This window comes from Haliaeetus albicilla, chromosome Z (genome assembly GCF_947461875.1).
Source record: "Haliaeetus albicilla chromosome Z, bHalAlb1.1, whole genome shotgun sequence".
NCBI classification, from domain to species: domain Eukaryota; kingdom Metazoa; phylum Chordata; class Aves; order Accipitriformes; family Accipitridae; genus Haliaeetus; species Haliaeetus albicilla.
The window spans coordinates 24,824,428-24,843,909 of record NC_091516.1 but is presented as its reverse complement, the minus strand read 5'-3'; the positions used below and the strand labels follow the sequence as shown (position 1 = coordinate 24,843,909).

General features: G+C 41.1%; 1 protein-coding gene and 1 non-coding gene across 4 annotated transcripts; both read left to right on the top strand.

Annotated features, from left to right (window-relative positions):
- The first annotated feature begins 170 nt into the window (after positions 1–170).
- HAUS6 (HAUS augmin like complex subunit 6) lies at positions 171–19,380 on the top strand. Of its 3 annotated transcripts, none has more exons than XM_069777341.1 (17): positions 171–337; positions 880–975; positions 1,737–1,815; positions 2,837–2,966; positions 3,544–3,691; positions 7,153–7,218; positions 7,338–7,389; positions 7,597–7,770; positions 8,396–8,577; positions 9,753–9,882; positions 10,476–10,578; positions 12,427–12,517; positions 13,946–14,009; positions 14,674–14,859; positions 15,745–15,880; positions 16,875–17,888; positions 18,555–19,380. In XM_069777341.1, exons 1-17 carry the CDS (start codon positions 249–251, stop codon positions 18,605–18,607), a joined length of 2,793 nt encoding a protein of 930 aa, XP_069633442.1. In that variant the 5' UTR covers positions 171–248; the 3' UTR covers positions 18,608–19,380. The 3 variants fall into 3 exon arrangements, with proteins under 3 accessions (XP_069633442.1, XP_069633444.1, XP_009913302.2); XM_069777343.1 differs by lacking the exon at positions 171–337 and adding an exon at positions 403–712; XM_009915000.2 differs by lacking the exon at positions 171–337 and having other exon boundaries at positions 720–975.
- On the top strand, positions 13,714–13,843 carry LOC138684005 (small Cajal body-specific RNA 8). The gene has a single exon (XR_011323492.1). It is a non-coding gene; the product is annotated as a small Cajal body-specific RNA 8 (non-coding RNA).
- Positions 19,381–19,482: the final 102 nt, after the last annotated feature.

The window sequence follows — 19,482 nt, the reverse complement described above, 5'->3', positions numbered from 1 at the left end:
CTCGGCGACCCCCGCGGCGCGCAGGCGCCAGGCCTCCTCGGACTACGCCTCCCGGGAGGCAGCGCGCCCCTCTGGCGCCAAGCCCCGGCTCGCCTTGCGCGCCTGCGTTGACTGGCCCGAGGGGGCGGGCGGGAGATCTCGCGGTGTGAGGGGCTGGTGTGGGCGGGCTCGCTCTTTTGGCGGGCCGGGCAGGGCGGCGGAGGCGGCGGCGGCCGGTGTCTGCGTGGTGTCGTCGGCTGCTTGGCACTATGAGCCGGGAGAGCGACCATTTCTGGCTCTACATGCTGGCCCTGGGCTTCGACCCGAAGTCTCAGGACAGCGTTGTGTTACCGCAAGGGTAAGTGTGGGGGAGAGCCGGGGGAGGAGGGGAGGGGAGGAGGAGGAGGAAGAAGAAGAAGAAGAAGGGAGGCCCTTGTGCGGCGCGGGATTCACCCAGGAGCGCACGCCGCAAGAGGAGGGTCACCGCCGCCGCCGAGGGGGCCTGGTGCCCTTGGCGATACGTGACGCAGAGGAAATGCCCGAATTGCAGTAGTGGCCGGTGTTGGCTGTGTCTGAAGAAATGGAAACCTAGAAAGGGTAGTAACTCTTGCTCGCCGACTGATGCGTCCCGGGCGGTCAGCTGGAGAGAGTGAGCTGACTGGCTCCGTACCTCTTGGTTTTAAAACTTCTTTGAGAGAAAACGCTCTCACCGAAATTACTTCAGCTTCGTCAGGTAGGCTGGAGGATGTGTATTTTTCACTGTGCAGAAAATAAAGCGTTCAGGGTATTGCTTGTGACGCTTTACAATAAAGTAGTGTGTAATTCTAAGCGTCCAGTTAAAATGCAGAGGTCAGTCGGCTTCCTAACTACTTCTGATGTAGCTGTTTATCTGCGTATTAGGAACGCCTTTGGTAACCCGAGGAACAGTATGTTTCGTCTCATTGCCTACTTCTTGTTTGCTAAGCTGGACTGGTCCCGCACAGCAGAAGTTTTCAGGTAAGTGTTTGCCTTGTGAGCTTACCGCTGTGGACATAATCAAGAATATGGTTTATGCAGTTGCTGAGGGGGGGAGGGGGGGTGGGGGAAGTGGCCTGTTGGGGAACGCTGTGGAAGAAGAACATGCAGTCAGAGAATTTGTTTCCTTTTGGTCACAACTCTGTAACGTATCAGAAACCTTGCCTTAATTAAAGTTGTTTCTTACGGTATTTGTCGCTTGACAAGTTTGGTAAAAACTTTCATGGTTGCACAGTAATCTACTTTTCCCATTCATTTCCGTGACCAAGCAGCGAGTAACATTTCCCAGTTACAAATTGCTGCCAGGATCTTCAACGTGGCAAGAACCTCATCTTCTTTAATGCTTTTCCTCGTATAGCTGAGCTATTTTAGCTTACACCTTAAAGAAATGGCTGGAGGAAGACGAGTGGCATGAAAATTGTCAGCATTTTGACCTCCTTTTTTTTTTTTCCTTCCCTTCTCCTGAGTTAAAAAGCTGCAGACGAATGTGTCTCTGAAATGGTCTGTAATTAACTTATTATGGCAAGAAAACCTTGTCATTTAACAAACTTTTAGCTATTCTTGGTCTAGGTTATATCCCCTCATTTTCTGGCTCCTCTAGGAGGCATCACTAAGAAATCTTTGTCTTAGTCTTGTTCTTATAATGGTTAATGAGGTAACTGACTATTCAAACGTGTTTTGAAATTGCTTTTTTCTTTTTTCTTTTTTTTCTTCTTTTTCCCCCATTCTTTTTAAATGGAAAGACACTGTTACGCTCCATCAGGAAAGATTGCAGACCATCAGTTTAGGAGGCAGTGCTTTATGTGGCTACGAGAGATTGCAGTGAGTATTATGAAGAGTGGAAATCGATGTTCTTCTGGTTTCTGTGGCCTCACTCTTTTTTTTGAGAGAATATATAGTGCTTTTAAACAAGAGTTTTAAGTAATGTTGCTTTACCAAAAAATTCAGTTTTACCTTGTGTCTTACTTCATACGGTTTATCTTAGACTTGCCTGAGGAAAAATTGTGGCATGGTGAAATTTAAATGCCAGAAGCTTAATCTTAGGTCTTAAAACTGCTGAGGCTTTCTTCTGGGTAATGGTATTTGCTTAAACAGAATTCTAGAGGGTTCCTCAGCTCTGAGTGAGAATAATTTTCTTCAACTCGAGAGGTGTTTGCTTATGTTGCCTGGGAAGGTGTTTATTATTGTGAAAGTGGTTTCAGATGCTTGAAAAACGTTTTTTAACATTAGTCTTTCCTTATGTGTGGAGAGAGGGACTAAAGTTTAAGGTGAGCTTTCTGATGGAAGAGACAAACCAAAGTCGATTCCTTCAGCAGTCATTGGTTATTAAGTTCTCATGCTGCCTGTCTTTTAACGACAGTTCTATAAATCAGGTCTGTATGTACTGGAACGCTATTATTTTTTAAGTAGTAATGGGCAAGGTGAAAGCCAACAACGCAATGTCTTTGAGTAAGGTAAAAGCAGGACAGAGTACGCTGGTTAAGGACTTAAGTAGAAACTATGAAAGACAACTTGACTGTTTTTTCAAAGGTAGGGATTACCAGTTGGGACTGAGAAGGGCAGAGATTTCTAACATCGACCCAACACTGATTTCAGTCTTTGCATTTAAACTGTCTTTCGTGTACAGAAATAGGGATGGTGGGGCGGAACATTCAAACAGTTTTATTCTCTTCTGCTGACTAGAGTAGCTGTCAACTGTGGTGGCAAAGTAGTTTAGCTCTGCATCAGGCTTGCTAGCGAGTAGGCTGCAGTGTTTTGGTACTCGGCTAAATGTTTGATGGCTGTTGTTTCGGCTTTATTTCTTAGATTAGTTTTGTGTTTAAAACCAATTTAACTTTTCTAGAAGGAAAAACAAAGCGGTCTTCCACAAGTTACACCTTCTTCACTTACTGTTGTTGGTCCTAAATTTATTCACCTGGTTTATCGGTTTGCAAGATATGTACTGGTTGAGGACCTGAAAAGGAACTCCGCAGGTAAGCTGTAATGGAACAATAAAAATGCTTCATTTGTCATGCTTGACAGTGAATCTGTCAAGTCTTTAATATACGCCAAGAGCTTTAAGCATCTCTGAGCTGGCTGCTCACTTCAAAATCTTTCACAGGGTTCTGTGCTCTTGCGTAGACCCACTGCTGATAGAAGAATACAGATTGTTTTGCTTTGTATTGCTTTATGAGTTTTGCTCCAAGGTTCATTTGTGTGATGCTGTACACCATTACCCACACAAGCAATGGTTTGGTCCACAAGTATTGGACCGCTATACTGTATTCTTTCTCACAACTTGAGGAATTCTGAAGGATCAGAACTGTCTATTCTAGGCATCTTGTATTGTTCTGGTGACCTAAAGAATAGGGAAAGGGAGCAAGAGTGAGGGAGTGAAAATATACAACAGAAAGAACTGGCAAAAAAAGACAGCACACTGCATACTCTGTTTCAGCCCCGGGTAAAATGGGCATTGTGATTTGTGATTCTTTCAATTCAAACTATGTAGATTAGGAAGCTGCTTATTTGCTAAAAGCGAATGATGTAATCCAAACATTAACTTCCATTTAGGCACTGATATACCTTTTGCTGAAGCTGTGAAGTTGGGACCTAAGGATGTGTACCTGGCAGATGCAAGGTGTAGAGTTGCATACAATAAACTTCTGCAAATTTTTCAAAAAGAAGCTTTTGTTATTCAAGAATATGAGAAAAAAGCACAGTAAGTAATGCTTTTAAAGAACTGGAGTCTTTCCATAAAAGCTGGCTTTTTTGTGCGTGTGTGTGTGTTATTAAAAGGATTTGAGGAGGCTGCATCTGCTTTACATCATGAGTTCTGTTGAGCTTCTCCCCATTTTTTCCCCCTTTACCTCCTTTAATTGAAAGTTCTACTGTTTGTTGGGGGTCTTTTGTGAAGCATAGCAGTCTAAAGAAATGAGTTCTTCAGTTAGGAGTTGCTATAGTTTGGAAGATAAGGTTGCTTGGGCATTAAAAATGATCAGGGAATTCTGCATGTACAGCACTATGATTTCTTAATGTTTGAAGGGCCGTATCTTAGAATATAACTGTCTCAGGATGAGACATTTGGTCTTTGGTTAATTACCGTGGGACACATTTTATTTACATAATCCTTAATTACTTCACCAGAATTATGCTGTTCTTTATTCTTGTGTATGGAAGACATTCCCCGTTTGAGAAACAAGAGTAACTGGAACTTTCTGTGCAGGCACAGAGTTACGTATTAGTGGAATTTACAGAGTCGGGGAGGGATAGTTTACATGACTGGATCACTGTCATGGACAGTTGCAAGCTGTTCAGTAAATGGCAGAAAAGGAGGGGGATTGCACTGTAGGTAAAAGAGCGGTTTCAGTGCATGTAGCATAGCTCTTTGTGAGAGGACCGATGTGTTTCATGCCTTTGGATCAAGATCAGAGGGTTTAGCATGAAGGGAGACCTCATGGTGGATGTCTGCTCTACACCTCTCCCTCTATACAAGGGAAGGTATATGAGGCCTTCTTCAGACCAATCAAACACACCTCTGACCTGCAGGCCTTGATTCTTACACAGGATTTCAGCTTACCCTGGTATTTGCTGGGAAAGCAGCATGGTGGTCCATTAGCAATCTGGGGAACTGGAGTGCACTGAGGATGATTTTGCAATGCGATCACTGGGTGGGCTGAGTAGGAGCGGCACTCTTTTGAACTTGCTGCTTACAAGTAAGAGAACCTTTTCTGGAGATATAACTGCCAACAGGAGCCTTATAGTCACCGCAGCCAAGACTGTGGAACTTAAGATCCTAGGGACATGAGGAAGACAAGTGGAAGAGTAGTGACACTGGACTTAAAAGAGCAGATTTCCACTTGCCCAGGGAACTGCCAGGAGGTATCTTGTGGAAAGCAGAAGGGCTCAGGAGTGCTAGGATATTTTCAGAGATCCTTGCTGAAGCTCAAGCATGGTCCTTCCCCTTAAGTGGGAAAAGAAACAGGCATAACAAGAAACCAGCCTGGTTAAAACAGTAAGCTAGTGATAGAGCTCAGAAACCAAAGCAGCAGCATATGGAATATGGAAGAGGGGACTGACTCCCAGACCTAAGTACAGAAATATTTCTCAGGTGTGCAGTGATGTAGTTATGAAGGCCAAAGTTCAGCTAAAGGTCCAAGAGCGTGGCAAGAGCCTGAGAAAAGGCTTCCATAGGTATGTTGTTTAGGAAGTGGAAGTAAATGGAGGATTTAGGTCTGCTTCTGAATGAAATGGTAAGTTAAGTTACAAGTGTCACAGGCTGAAACACCCAGTGCCGCCTTTGCCTCTGTCTTCAGGGGTAAGGTCAGTAGCCCAGTCTCTGTGCCAAGAAGCAATGATGAAGGAAGCAACAAACTACTGATAGCAGAAGAGGGTACAGCGGTGGTTCATGTGTATAAACTGGACATAGACAAACCTTTGCTACCTGATGAAATGCATCCAAGGGTGTAGAGATACTTAACAGAATTGCTGTGTCACCTTTGGAAAGGTAGAAGGCTAGCTAAAGGGGTGAGCCCAAAGTGTGGTAGTACCTCAAAGTCTTAGCTGGTAGGTGATCATGAGTGGAATTCTTCTGGGGTTGCTACTGTGTCTTAAACTATTTCTTGTCTTCATAAGGGATATGGATGACAGTATTGAATGCAAATGAACTAAACTTGCAGATGATCCCAAACTGTGAGGAAAGGTAGATATACTGGGATGAAGAGCTATTGCACAGAATGAGGAGACCTTGCTGGGTTTGGAGACTTGCCCAGCAAGAATTATGTGAGGTTTAACAAAGATTGGTATGAAGTCCTACGCCTGGGGAGGAATAATCCCCAACAGCAGCACAGGCTTGTGGATTCTCGGCTGGGAAGCAGCTCTGCTAAGAACTAGAGGTGAGAGTAGTGTTGGGCCACAGGCTGAGCACGAGTCAGCAGTGTGCCCTGGTAGCCAAGAAGACCAACAGCCTCCTAGGCTGCATGAAAAGGAGCACAGCCAGCAGATCAAGATGTATTTCACTCTACCTGGCAATTCTAAGGCCACACGTGGGATACTGTGTTCAGTTTTGGTCCCCCCAGTTGAGGAGAGAGATTGAAAGATAGGAGAGATTGTAGCAGAGGACCATGATGGTTAGAAGATGGGAGAACTTGACACATACGAGTAAAAGATGTAGAAATTGTGTTTGTTTAGCCTGAGGAAGACAAAGCTTAGGGGGTTTAATCACAGTCTTCCAATATCTCAAAAGTAGTTGTAGAGAAGATGGAGGTACTCTCTTCACAAGGATGTATGGTGACAGGACAAGAGGCAACAGGCCCAAAGGAAAACTCCACCTGGATTTAAAAAAAATAAAAAATCTCATGTGAGAACAATTAAACACTGGAATAGGTTGCCCAGCAAAGTGGTGGAATCTCCCTTGCTAGAAACGTTCAAGACTCGGCTTGACAGGGCCATGAGTAATATAATTGAAGGCTCTGCTTTCAATGGAACGCTCAACAGTATAATTTCCAGAGGTCAAAATCTCCTAAGCTTCTCTGATCTCTATAATTCTGCATCCCCTCTCACCCTGCTTGGGAAGTGTTAGTGGTCTTACTTACCTTGTGAGTGGTACTCTTCAAAAACGTAATTCTGTAGTTTTTTCATTCTCAACAAAGCATCAGAAGATCAATGCATTCGACAAGATTCAGGCACCTGGTGTTTCTGAAAATCAGGCCTCTGTGTTTTTACATCCTTAAAAATTTAATAAAAGCACTTTGGCTTTGGGAAAAGGACTTCGATGGTCAGCTGTTTGTACTCCAGTATTCTGTTCTGTATTTTTTTGAAACTGAAGGATTTGGGGACTGTACAATTGTTGAATATATTTGGTGGTGTATATTGATAGGTCCGTTTCTAGTAACTTCAGTATTGTTCTTGGGTCTAATAAAAGCTGTTCCCTTGCAGTAGAATAAGTGACAATCTTAATTGCTCAATTTATAAATATCTTGGTGGCTTTCCTGGCTTGTCTTTCTGCACAAAGTCATGGCGAGGAAGTCAAGGATGCGTTTTTATTGCATTGTTCCAAAACTGCCTCAGTATGCCGATTTGGAAAGAGTGAGCGTGATTGGCTAGTCATTGCAAGGAATTCTGAGAACAGCAGAGTAGAAACTTGGATTTTTAAAAAATCTGTGCTGTTAACTTTTTTGCTAGGCTTTTAATGAAAGAAATAGAAGAGGTGAAGTCTGAATATGCAGTCTTGCAGACACAGTCTCAGAAGTAAGTGTTTCTCCTTGTAACTAAGCATATCTAAATTTGATTTCTTACTCAGTTTTATGAAATATGAACTATAATTTCACTGTAGTCCACCTGAACTTTTGTTTTGCATGTGCATATAGGATGAAACAAAATGACCAAACTAAAAATGACAGAACTGAGAGAATTGAAAAGGTGAGTGTTTTTTTTTCTGCTGTGGCATCGTACTGTATTTCTTCTTACGTTTCTGCAACACTTAATCTCAGATACTGTTATTACCACTTGCCTGCCTGCGATTATGCAGGTCCCTTCATCTGCCTTTACGCTGTTTTGGTACTCCGTCATTATAGATATTATGGCAAACATTTTAACGTAGCGTTTTTGTCTGTCTTGCCTGTTAAGGTCCGCAGTATGTGGACACTTATAATGGAAATGCTTACATCTCTGAAAAAGGAAAAGGAAGCTGTGGATTCTGTACTTGAAGATTGTGCTGGTCAGTGCATTTTAGATGGAACTAATGTTGCTTTCAGTGTTCCATGGCTGTTGGCTCACAGAGTTGAAAGTGACATACAGCAAGTAAGTAATTTTTGTCCCTCTTGCTAAACTCTGGTTTGTTTTTTTCAGTCCCCAGGTTTGTAATTAGATACCTTTAAAAAAAGGACTTCGCGGATGATAGGAGGTGGTTGCTCAAGGATAGAGAAAATATGTCTAATTTGTATGTGAAAGTTTGTTGTGATTATGCTGCTGGTTTGTATGGTTATGTTTCAACCATTTTTAAGTTTGATAACTGCCTTCGTAAGTCTGCCTAATTAGTGCCTGATTTTTTTGTTGTTTAGACATTTAAAACTATGTTGACCAGTTTAACTCTTGCTTTAACTAATGGGCTTTTGTTTCCAGTGTGTAGTATATGGTGCTGTTCAGGCCTGCCGCATCTTTTGGGGCAGTGGTTCAACAGAATACCTCATTAGTTGAACTGTTCTTAGTTTGTATTGCTTTATAGGCTGTTTTCAAGCAGCTGATTCTAGAAAACAAACCTGAGGCTTAAATCTAGAGAGCTTTTTTTATTGAAAAATGAAACAATTGGGAACTTAATCAAAATACAAAGTGGAACTTTGTATCCTTGCTCTGACTAGGGAAGACAAAACTTTCTGATATTGATGCTGTTCACTAATTCTTTTTTTCTTGCTTGCTATACTTCAAGTTGTGTACAGGAAGCGTGTATGAAGCTGAAAAACTGAATTTCTTAACAGTCATTCAGTTATTAAATGAAGCCCTGAGGATGTTGAGAGATGAACATTGTCAATATGATTTAAAACAACTTCAGGCCATTGAAGATAGGAGTGTGCTCTGCAATGAAGTACTACAGCGTTTGGTAGCAGTGAGGTAATTGTCTGGAAATTTTCTCTGGTTCCCTGTTCTTCAGTCTAAGGATCATGTCTTCCTGCCTTGAAGTCTTTTCTAAAATAATATAATTTATAGTGAGAACATGTTGGTTCAATCTTTCCTTTGCCTCTGGGAAGTTCACATTTGTCTTGATTGTCTATATAACTTTTAACTGGGATTCTTCTCTAGGTAACTTCAGCTTTTTGCCCTTTGTCCTGGTTTCAGCTGGGATAGAGTTAACTGTCTTCCTGGTAGCTGGTAGAGTCCTATGTTTTTTGAGTTAGGTATGAGAAGAATGTTGCTAACACACTGATGTTTTCAGTTGTTACTAAGTAGTGTTTAGACTAAGTCAAGGATTTTTCAGCTTCTCAAGCCCAGCCAGCGAGAAAGCTGGGGGACACAAGAAGCTGGGACGGGACACAGCCAGGGCAGCTGACCCAAACTGGTCAAAGGGGTATTCCATACCATGTGATGTCACATCTAGTATAGAGACTGGGGGGAGTGAGGGGTGGGGGGATCGCCACTCGGGGACTAACGGGTGGCATCAATCAGCAGGTGGTGAGCAATTGCACTGTACATTGTTTGTATATTCCAATCCTTTTATTATTGCTGTTGTCATTTTATTAGTTTCTTCTTTTCTGTTCTATTAAACCGTTCTTATCTCAACCCATGAGTTTTACTTCTTTTCCTGATTTTCTCCCCCATCCCACTGAGGGGGGAGGGGAAGTGAGTGAGTGGCTGTGTGGTGCTTAGTTGCTGGCGGGGGTTAAACCACGACGCCCTTGCTTCGTTAACACTTCAGGCTTTGTTCATGGGGACCTTGTTTGCTAGCTGATCTGATTTTTATGGTTTTCTTCTTGTTATGTTCATCAGTTCTGGGATTTTAAAACATTATCTGCAACTGGCTTAGGGGAAGTTTAAGTCTGTATCTCATTGTCTGTTATGTATTTTAGTATAGTTCCTCCAGTTCTAGTGTAAGAAATGTGAAGACTACCTAGCAGCTGCTTTTTAGGTTGTTTCAGTTAGTTCTTGGTGCATGCAAAAGTGCATGAATAAGTTGATACATATCAAAGATTTTGCAGGATGAGGGGAACACATAATACTCTCCATCTTTATGCAGAATTGTCTCCACCAACAGATGTGTTGTGTTTGTTTTCCATGCTCTTATGTTACAGGCTAGAAGCAGAGCAACAGCATTGTATGTCAGTGAGTGGGTCGATTTCTAAAGAACAAGAAGGCTGGGAACAGAAGTGGAAGAGCTTTCTTGGCCTATGTCCTTTTAATTTAGCCTTGGCTCAGGATCTAGTAAGTAGTGTTCAATTTATCTGATTCTGGGAAAGAGAAAGGGTGAAGGTGAGAGAGCATGTACACCTACGCTGGTGTGTTCTATTGCAACACTTAAGCTTTGTATGTAAGATTAGGGAATCAGATAGCACAGTATAGCAGAAATTGCTTTATGAAGTAGTCTGTCTTAAAGAAGATATGTGTGACTTAATGACAGCTGGTGTCTTCATTTGAGATGGGGTATGGAACCATCTTGTCAAGACAGTAAATCAGCATAAGAGCGAGCTGATTGGCTTTGGTTTTGTCCATGTCTGTCCCCTTGTGGAAAATGAGCTCTTGTGTGCCGTCAGTCTAAACATCTGCTGAGTTCTGTTTTTCCCTTTTAAAGTGATCAGCCAGATGAATGAACAATCATTTCCATTCTGACATTCACATTGGTACAGGGATCTGAGGTTATACCCTTGCCTAGCTACCCAGCAGAGAGAGGAAAAATTTTGTGTTGAGTCTGACAGCTGGTTTGCAGAACAGCTGTTGTAAATAATTGCCTGTTAATTGCTGTTGATATGCAGATTTTTTTCAGCCTGCTTCTGTTACTGTTTGTTTTCTTTTGAAAGGAACTTCAGGATTTTTTAGGGGCTTTGTCACCCCATTCTTCTAATGTTGCAGAAGAGGATGATGAGCATAACATCTTTTCTCAGTATCGAGTATCACTTTCAGGTCGGTGAACAGGAGAAGCTTCTTTCCCTTCCCCTGCCTTCCCCCCCTGCCCCAATTGTTAAAAGTTACTTGGAGTCGAAAAGACTCCCTGCTTGAGTTTGCAAGTATCTTTGACAGTCTCTGATAATCTGGTTCTGCGTGACCCCTTGCCACATTTGCCTTACATTTTTCAACCTTGTGGTATCTCAAAGATTCTCTGAAGCTTTTGATATGGCAAAAAACCCAATGCTGGAGCTGTTTGGTATTTTGTTGTTGTTGCATGAAGCATGTTGAGACAGATTTCTGTGTACAGAGGTTCACTCAATGGCTTGTAGAGAATACATTCACTCTAACAGTAAAAGTTGCCTCAGGTTGGAGGTGTAATACGAAGGAGAGAAAGAAGCTAAAACTTTTCCCATTGGCCAGCTGGGAAAAGAAATTGAATGTGTCCTCCCAGGTAAACATCTTTCCCTGGTGCATTCGGAAATACTTATTCCACAGGAACTATGCTATTTGATCAGGACCTTACTTGATCTCTGTGTTGATTGCTTTCAGTCATTAGCTTAATAGAGCTGATCAGAGGTCACTTTGATCGGACATGTATGTTGCACATGCTAATCAGCTGGTGAGCTGATTGTATTTTACTGGGTAGTGCTTGTTGGCCAGGTGTTGACTGTCCCTAGTGTAGAGTTATAAATTAGAAGCTACAAAGCAAGGGTGGAAAAGGAGGGGGAAGACAGCTTGAATCATATGTCATTTGCAGTCCCTTTTAGGAAGAAAGACATAGCAGAAGTGTGTAGGAACTTCAAGGTGCAGAGCAACAGGGAGAAGATCCTTTTGGTTACAAAGGTGAAAGCACTGCTATAGCAGTCTGAGGGTATGTGGGTTTAAGTCTAGAAGCCATAAAGGAAAGGCTACAGAATTGCAAATGGAAGGTCATTTGCCTTAAAAATTTCAAAGATTGAAGCACTGTGCAATAATGCTCTGAGCTTCTGGTAATACTAGAAAGCTTGAGACAAACTGATGTCTGTGGCATTCTCTCTGCTCTGTGGTTAAGATGCTTGATCTGTGAAACTAGCCGCTAAGAAAACTAACTTTCTGCCTGTTAACATGGTAAGCTTTAAAAAAAAAAAGTTAACGTCACTGAACTTCTTGAAGTGAGCTTGGATTTTGGAGGTGGTGTTGCGTTGAATACAAAAGGAAGTGCCATTTGTGCTGCGGAAGCTGAAATTTAGGGTTAGTAGAGGACTACTGATATTAGACTTTGGCTGTTTATCCGAATGATGTACCAAAATTGGTATTTTTTTGTTCTAGAGAGTCCTGAGCTGAGGTATGCAGACCTCTGATAATGTGCAAAACATTTCCTTATAGTGTGCCTTGCCTTGCTGGGGCTGACAATGTTGATTAGAGGGATGAGTATGTCCACAGAGAGATTTATTGATAAATGCAGGTGGAGATGGTGGGGAAAATGTGGGTGGGATTTTGCTTTGTGGAACTGATGTGCCACGCAATTGATGCATGTGTGGAGAGGGAGGGTATAATGATGACAAGTGGCTGGGATTGCAGTTTGGACGAAGGTGGAACGAATGATTGATATGTGCAGGGCAGCAGGTAGCATCATCCCTCTCAAACGTGTTCAGGAACAACACAAATAGGTGCTGGCTGCTAGTGGCATCTGTGGCTGCAGGTGGTACCTGAGCAAAAGGATTGATTCCCCTGTCCTGCTTATGTATTAATTTACTTTTCTTCAAGTGTTCATAAAGTCCATCCCCTGAATAGTCTATAGAAGTGGTCTGAATCTTGTGTCACCTGGGAAGTTGAAGCAAAAAAACTGGAAGCAGTAATAAAACTCTTGACTTGCTTTTCTAGATGTTTTTGACTCTGTTCATGAAGTACCTTACCAGGAAGATGCTGAGGCATTGGAAACTATGACAGATGATTCGGAACCACCACCAGGATGGTATGATGTTAATGAGAAATTGATAAAAAAGCAGTGGAAAAGATAGAAATTTACTTATTGGAGTTGAATATATTGCATCTCTTGATCCTTAGTGGAATATTTCAGTAGCCCACTGCTTACATGTCACACCGACCTGATTGAGTAAGATAGTCCTAAAGTAACTGCCACTTTCTCCAGCTGGTGACTGATAGATCAGCTGGTTGCTGCTGAATAGGATGTGCAGCAGCCAAGCTGCAAGGTTTTTATCTCACTTTTTAATTACGTTATTTCAAGCTTTAAGAGGTGGGTGGAGAAAATGGAGAATTCTGGGTTGAGATGGGCATGTATGTTCAGTATAGCCTGAGAATAAAAGAACAGACGTTCACAGGAGCCCTTCTTTTTAAAAAAACCCCAACAACTAAAACTGAACCAAAACAAAACCCCCTGACTGCCAAGCAGAATTACTGTGCTAGCTAAACCTTCCTGACAAGGTTTTTCTCCTGAATCTTCTGAAATCACTTTGTTCTGTAACTTCTCTAACTGCAGTTCCAGCAAAGGACAGAACACAAAACAATGGTATTCCAAAAAGTTTTAGCCTGTTTGTCATTTACTTTAGTTCAGGAAGGCTTCATGACCTTTTGAATAACACTGTATTTCATAACAGGAGTCCTACAGATACTTGAAAGTTGCCTACTAGGAGAGAAAGGGAATTCGCAAAGGAAGGCTGCCCTATACTTAGACGTCAGTAGATGTAGTTGCATGCAAGTCTCAAAGGTTGTCCAAGTAGTTGACAATTAACGCCTGGATTTCTCTCAGTGACTTCATGCAGCATGGATTTTTGTCTGCTTCTGATTCTGAAGACAGACAATAGCAAATAGTAATGTTTTAAGGCGTGTTCTCCCTAAGAAGCATGGAATGTACCTTACAATTTAGAGAGCTATTCAATTAGCACTACACTTGTCAGAAGTGATAAGACTGAAGCTTTTGGTAGCTAGGTGATTGTTAAATGTCAGTAAGTTCATATAGGAAAAGACCTGTGGATGCCAGAGGCTGTTCAGAGGAAGAATATCTAAGGAAAAGAACATTGTCAAGTCCACAGGAGACTTTCCAGTTATCTTTGATTGCAGAATACAGAAGACTTGTTTACAAAATGTGTCACAAAATCCCTTCTTTTTCTATTTGGTGATCAAGAGAAAAGTTTTGTAATTTATTAATTTTGGGAGGCTGATACATAACTAGGGCTACATCTGCTCTAGTTGTCACAGGTTCTCCCTATAGTAAAATTGCCTTCTGATGACCGGGACGAATTGAGGGAAATCGTAACGGACAGATACGGGGCACACAATATGTAATGGCTTGCTACTAAGATTTGCATGCCACTTGTTTTATTTGTCTCTAAATTTTCTTTTTTTTTTTTTTATCCCCCTTCATCTCCACCACTGCCCCAAGGATCTCTTCAGTGCCTTTGGAGTTGTCAAAAGCATCTGAAAACAGAGATGTGGTAATTGAAAAGGTTGTTCTTCAGTAATTTCCTGCCTGTCAAATAAGTTAAACTTAGGATATTTGCTTTTCACATTGATTGAAAGCTAGACTTATTATTTGGGGGGGTGGGAGGTCTTTTTTTGTTGTTGGTTTAGTTTTTTAAAGTGCTGTTTTCACAAATCTGAGTCAGTCTTGTAAAACTGTTAGAGCTATCTGTCAGGGACTTTATTAAGCTTTAGGCAAGGACACTAGGAAGTAGGTGCACTTGCACCTGACTTCCAGTACAACATACAGTGTGTCACTGATACCCTGCTTGCTGAAACAGTCTTTTTTGGTGTGAGCAGTGGTCAGACTTTGATGTTTCTTTAAGCTGTGTTTGAACTTAAGGGTTACAAAGTGGCCTAAAAGCAACTTGGATGTACAGTTGGCCAATGCACAATTGTTCACTGTACTGCATTCAAGGTAGTTGTGGATAGGTCACCTGTGTTCTATGCAACACTCTATCCTAGCCACTACTTGTCTCCTACTTTAAATATGATTGTAAAAATATTTTGTGTTTAGAATTTGAGACTGAAATATTTTTATTGACTAAACGCTAAGGCCATTGCTGTTCAGAACTGGTACAGCAGTTTCTTCATGCTAATTTTTTGACACTTGAGTTTAAAACTTCTAATAATTCCTGTGTATTCTTCTAGAACTTGCATAGTGAAATGTGTGAGGGGGAGGAAAAGCCTGAGCCTCCAAATATCTTAAAAAATGGAAAGGATGAGTCAGCCATTTCAGAAGTATTGGAGAGTGCAGGTGATTGTGTTCTCCTGACAGAGTCTCCTGTTAAAAAAGAAGACCCTCTTCAGAAAGCCAGAGATGAACTGGCAGAAGAGGTTAGGAAAAATTTTTTTATTTGTTTGTTTTTAAATAAATGGTCATTAAGTTCGGAGAACAAATTACTCATTATATCATTAAATGCCTCTTGTAATCTGCATATGTGAAAAGTTACTTTTTTCTGCTGGATAGTAATCTGTGTCACTGAGTTTTAGGGGTGACTGCCCAAGTAAGTACATCCTGAAAGTATGGGGCTTTTGCAGCTGTCATACTTAAAATGATGGTGAAGTGAATAGCACTTTCAGTAGAATCATGGTATGATTTTTGTCACCTCTCATACCTTAATTTATGAGCCACTGCATATTTGAAGAAGTCAGTAGTGCTTTTTGTTTCTGAAGTTATGCAGGTTAAATATTTAAGAGGGGCTTGAGAATTTTAAGCAGGAGTTTAAGTATTTCCTCTTCTGGGTATTTTATTTAAGATTTAACTGAGGAATTCCTTCACAAGAGTTACTGTAAAATGTGCCGCAGCTTGATTTGGAAAGTAGGTTGCATCTTTCACTGAAATGGTACAGTTAATTTTTATCTGCTAAACTGTTTTACTTGTGTAAATATAGCTCTAGTCTTCATGCTTATGCAGGTCTTGACTAGTGTCTTAAATACATTTTATTTATCTGAGCACATTTTTCTTATTTTAAAGATGGATTCGTAGATGATGAGGGAACTTAGAACTGAATTCTGATTTCAGTCCCCTATCTTCATTTTGTGTTTGTAGGACACTGTGGTCATTGTGAGCCTATGTAGTAAATGGCAGAAGAGTAGTCAGGAGATTCCAAACTCTTCCGATCGTTTGAAGAATGGGATTTATTTTGAGCTGTAAGTGACAGAAATAAAGGGGTTGTAACCTTGCTTTCTCAGGATTTGCCCTTCTCTAACATCCTACAGGTTGCAAAGTCAGTGGTATCTGAGTCGCCTCAGAATGGTGAAGGAAAAGGCATGGCATTAGAAGATCTCATAAGCTCACTGTCTTTTAACCCATTTTTAGTAAGGAAAACAATTCCCCGAACTCCAGAAAATCTGCGTAAGTCTAAACCACTTGTTTTTATAATACTCATTGATGGGAAATGCGATTAGTTCATTGACCTTGCGCACGTCACACAGGAAGAAAAAGATAATTATTTCAGTGCAGCTGCAAGTTACCATAATGGCTCACTCTGTAATACAGCATAGTAGGCCAGTAAGATGTAGGCCTAACACAATATGAATACTGTGAATTTGATTAAACTTTTTTTTTCCTGTGCAGAATCCCCTTTGTGTTGAGGAAAAAAACTAAGCGTAAACAGTATGAAGCAGCTATACATCTTCCTTCTTGGATTGCTTGTTTTCCTGGTTTTGGCTGGCATAGAGTTAATTTTCTTAACAGTAGCTGGTATAGTGTTATGTTTTGACTTAAGTATGAGAATAATTATACTAAGTTAAGGATTTTTCAGCTTCTCATGCTTAGCCAGCAGGAAGGCTGGAGGAGCACAAGAAGTTGGCAGGGGACACAGCCAGGACAGCTGACCCAAACTGGCCAAAAGGATAGTCCATAACATGTGATGTCATGCCCAGTATATAAAGTAGGGAGAGATGGCGGGGGTGGATCGCTGCTTGGGAACTGACTGGGCATTGGTCAGCCAGTCGTGAGCAACTGCACTGTGCATCACTTGTGTTGTATATTCCAATTCTATTGTCATTGTCATTTTGTCATTGTCATTTTGTCATTGTCATTTTGTCATTGTCATTTTGTCATTGTCATTTTGTCATTGTCATTTTGTCATTGTCATTTTGTCATTGTCTTCCTTTCTGTCCTATTAAACTGTTCCTATCTCAACCCACAAGTTTTACTTTTCTTTTCCCCAATTCTCTCCCCCGTCCCACTGTGGTGGGCGGGAGGAGAAGTGAGCGAGCGGCTACATGGTGCTTAGTTGCTGGCTGGGGTTAAACCATGATGCTTCTGTTACTGAAGGGATAGAAGAACAGATTGACTGAGAGTTTGAAAGTACTAAAATTTTACAATGGTTTGTTTCATTTAGCTACTAAAATTTCAAGCTCATGGACAAAAGCTGTTGAGACTGAGGGCTCATCAGACACAGAGCTGGCCCCAACTGAGGTAATGCTAGAAGAAGCTCCAATGGGTGCTAGACCTATAATGCAGAAGCCTGCATACTCTAGATTCATGTGCTCCATCCCTGCATCTCCTGTACCCGACTGTGATCCTCCCTTGTCAGACAGGAAGTCCCAAGTAAGTTCTACAGAATTTAGACCTCAAGAGCAGATGAGCTTAAGTCATATCATTGAATCTCCAGTTTCAGAAACATCTGGAAAGCAAGAGAGTGAGAGAACTGAAGCACAGGAATTAAAATGTATTGTTTTGAACAAAAGTGCTGTAGAAGATTCAGAAGAAGAGACTTTTCAATATGTAAATAAGAGCGTGAATACTCCAGATACTTGTTCAGAAAACAATAATGTAACAAATGTTCTGCCTTCAGACCACTTTCAGGGTTCCTTAGTGGATAGGATGCTTCACTCAAATTTATTTCCATTCTTAAGTTCTGTTAGTTCTGAAACTGGCTACGTGGGGATATTGGATGAGACACTGCCAAAATCTCTTGATCTCACCGATCTCGACAAATCTGTAAGCTCAGAGTCTGATTTTGATGTAGTAGAAGGCGCAAGTGTAACAGGTGGTTCAGAAAATAAGGAGGATATTCAAAAATCAAAGCTAGATCTACAGTCCCTCTTAAACGTGCATAAAGAGCTGAAAAAGACTGCCTCTGGAAGTGAAGAGGAGCTGCATCAAACGCATAATGGAGATGAAACTGTAAGTGGTAGATCAGACCGAAGTCTTGCACCAGAAAAAAGAGGAAGAGATGGATTGTGCAGTCCTCTAGAACTCTTCAAACTGGATGAAGAATTTACCAAGACATCATCGCCAAGGCCTCTTGATGAAAGAAAATACTCCCTGTTGCTGGCATCATGTCAACATCTACAGGAGATGGCATCAAGAATACATGAAATCCCATTAGACCTAATGGAAAAATTGAAGCGTAAGTGTCTATCTACTGTAGCAACAAGCTTTTGTCCATTCTGCCACTGGGTATGCTACTATAAATAACCTGCTCTGAGTAGCTGAACCCTGCTGTGGAAGTGTAGGGATATGGATTATTTGCATGCTTATTCCTTATGGAAGATGAGACATAAAAATGAAGGAAACATGCTTCCTTTTGTTGTATTAAGATCTTGCAAGTAGGAGGAAAGGTGCTCATCTGACTTTTTGAGGTAATGTGCAGCTACTAAAGAAAAAAACAAAGCCTTAAGGTGCATTAGCAATGGAGTAATCTGAAGTTGAGTTTTGAGAATTCGTAAAGCTAGTTTGAAATGCATTAATAAAAATGAGGCAGTAACGGTTATACAGAAGACTTTCACCAAAACAGAGGGTATTTAATGGAGTACTAGGAATTTAACACAACAAGCTAGTCTCAAGGAATAGTGAGATCTAAACTTTGTGCAAAGGCTTGCTGCAGTTTAGCTTTTGCTTAAAATTGTGGCTGTACTGATAGCAGATGATTGTACCTTACTTGGAACACTTACCAAAATTGGAAGTACCATTTTGTATATGCTTTTTTTTAATACATGCCAAACACTTTTCAAGCAGTAGTTCTGTCAATTAATTGAATATTATAGAGTGCTGACTAATACACTTTTTCTTCCAGAGAAAGAGGGGTCGAATGAGAAGTCGGGCACAGAGGAACCATCATCAGGATAGAATTTGTGCAGTAGAAGCATAACCATAGCAGCGCAATTGCAGTTCACTTGGGCGTGTAGCATCTTCTCCAGGCACTGCCTAGATGGAGAAGTTGCACTCCTTTCTATTTTTTGTGGAGGCTGTATTCCAGTCTCCTTGTTTAAGAGTGTCAGTTGCCTGCTCCGGTTCTTCCAATTTCATGTCATCCATAGTGGTGTTCTATGTACAGCCCATCATTTATGTACAGAACTATATATTTGTTTTTAAGCATATTTTTTAAAATAGATGTTGAGTAGATGACTTTAAAATAGCAGATGTTGGAAAAACAGAGTCTCAAATGAGAAGTAGTGAAATCCTTGGTGTCTCTATCTTGCCCCTAATTCCCTGCCTCCTCCCGCCCCCAAATTTTACTTGGTGCTCTACGTTCATTGGGTTCTTCTCTCTCACTGAGAATTCTGGTTGATATTGCCATCAGTTCTACCTGTTGATAGAGGCTGCTCTCTTTTTGTAGACTTCCACTGAAGTGTGTATTTTTTTTTTTAGTGTAGAACATTTGTGCAGTAATATGCCTAAAGTTGTAAAAATTTATGACTTGTGGTAGTGTTAATACCACTTTATTTTCAAATAGTTGATATACGTTTCTGGCGTTGTGATGTAAGTAACTGATGGGGTGGGAATGTGAAAGTTGAGGTTACAGCAGATGAACGTCTCACTGTAAAAGTATTGACCCCTAACCTGATGTGTTTACAGAGTTTTGAAGCATTGCTAAATAAAGTTATTCCTCTGTTCTGGTACGTCTTTCTCCTTCTTTCTTCCCAAACAGTTGTGAATAGGTTTTAAGAAGAATCTCCACCTGTATTTGACATCTTCCTTATAAAGCAGAATTTTACAAGCTT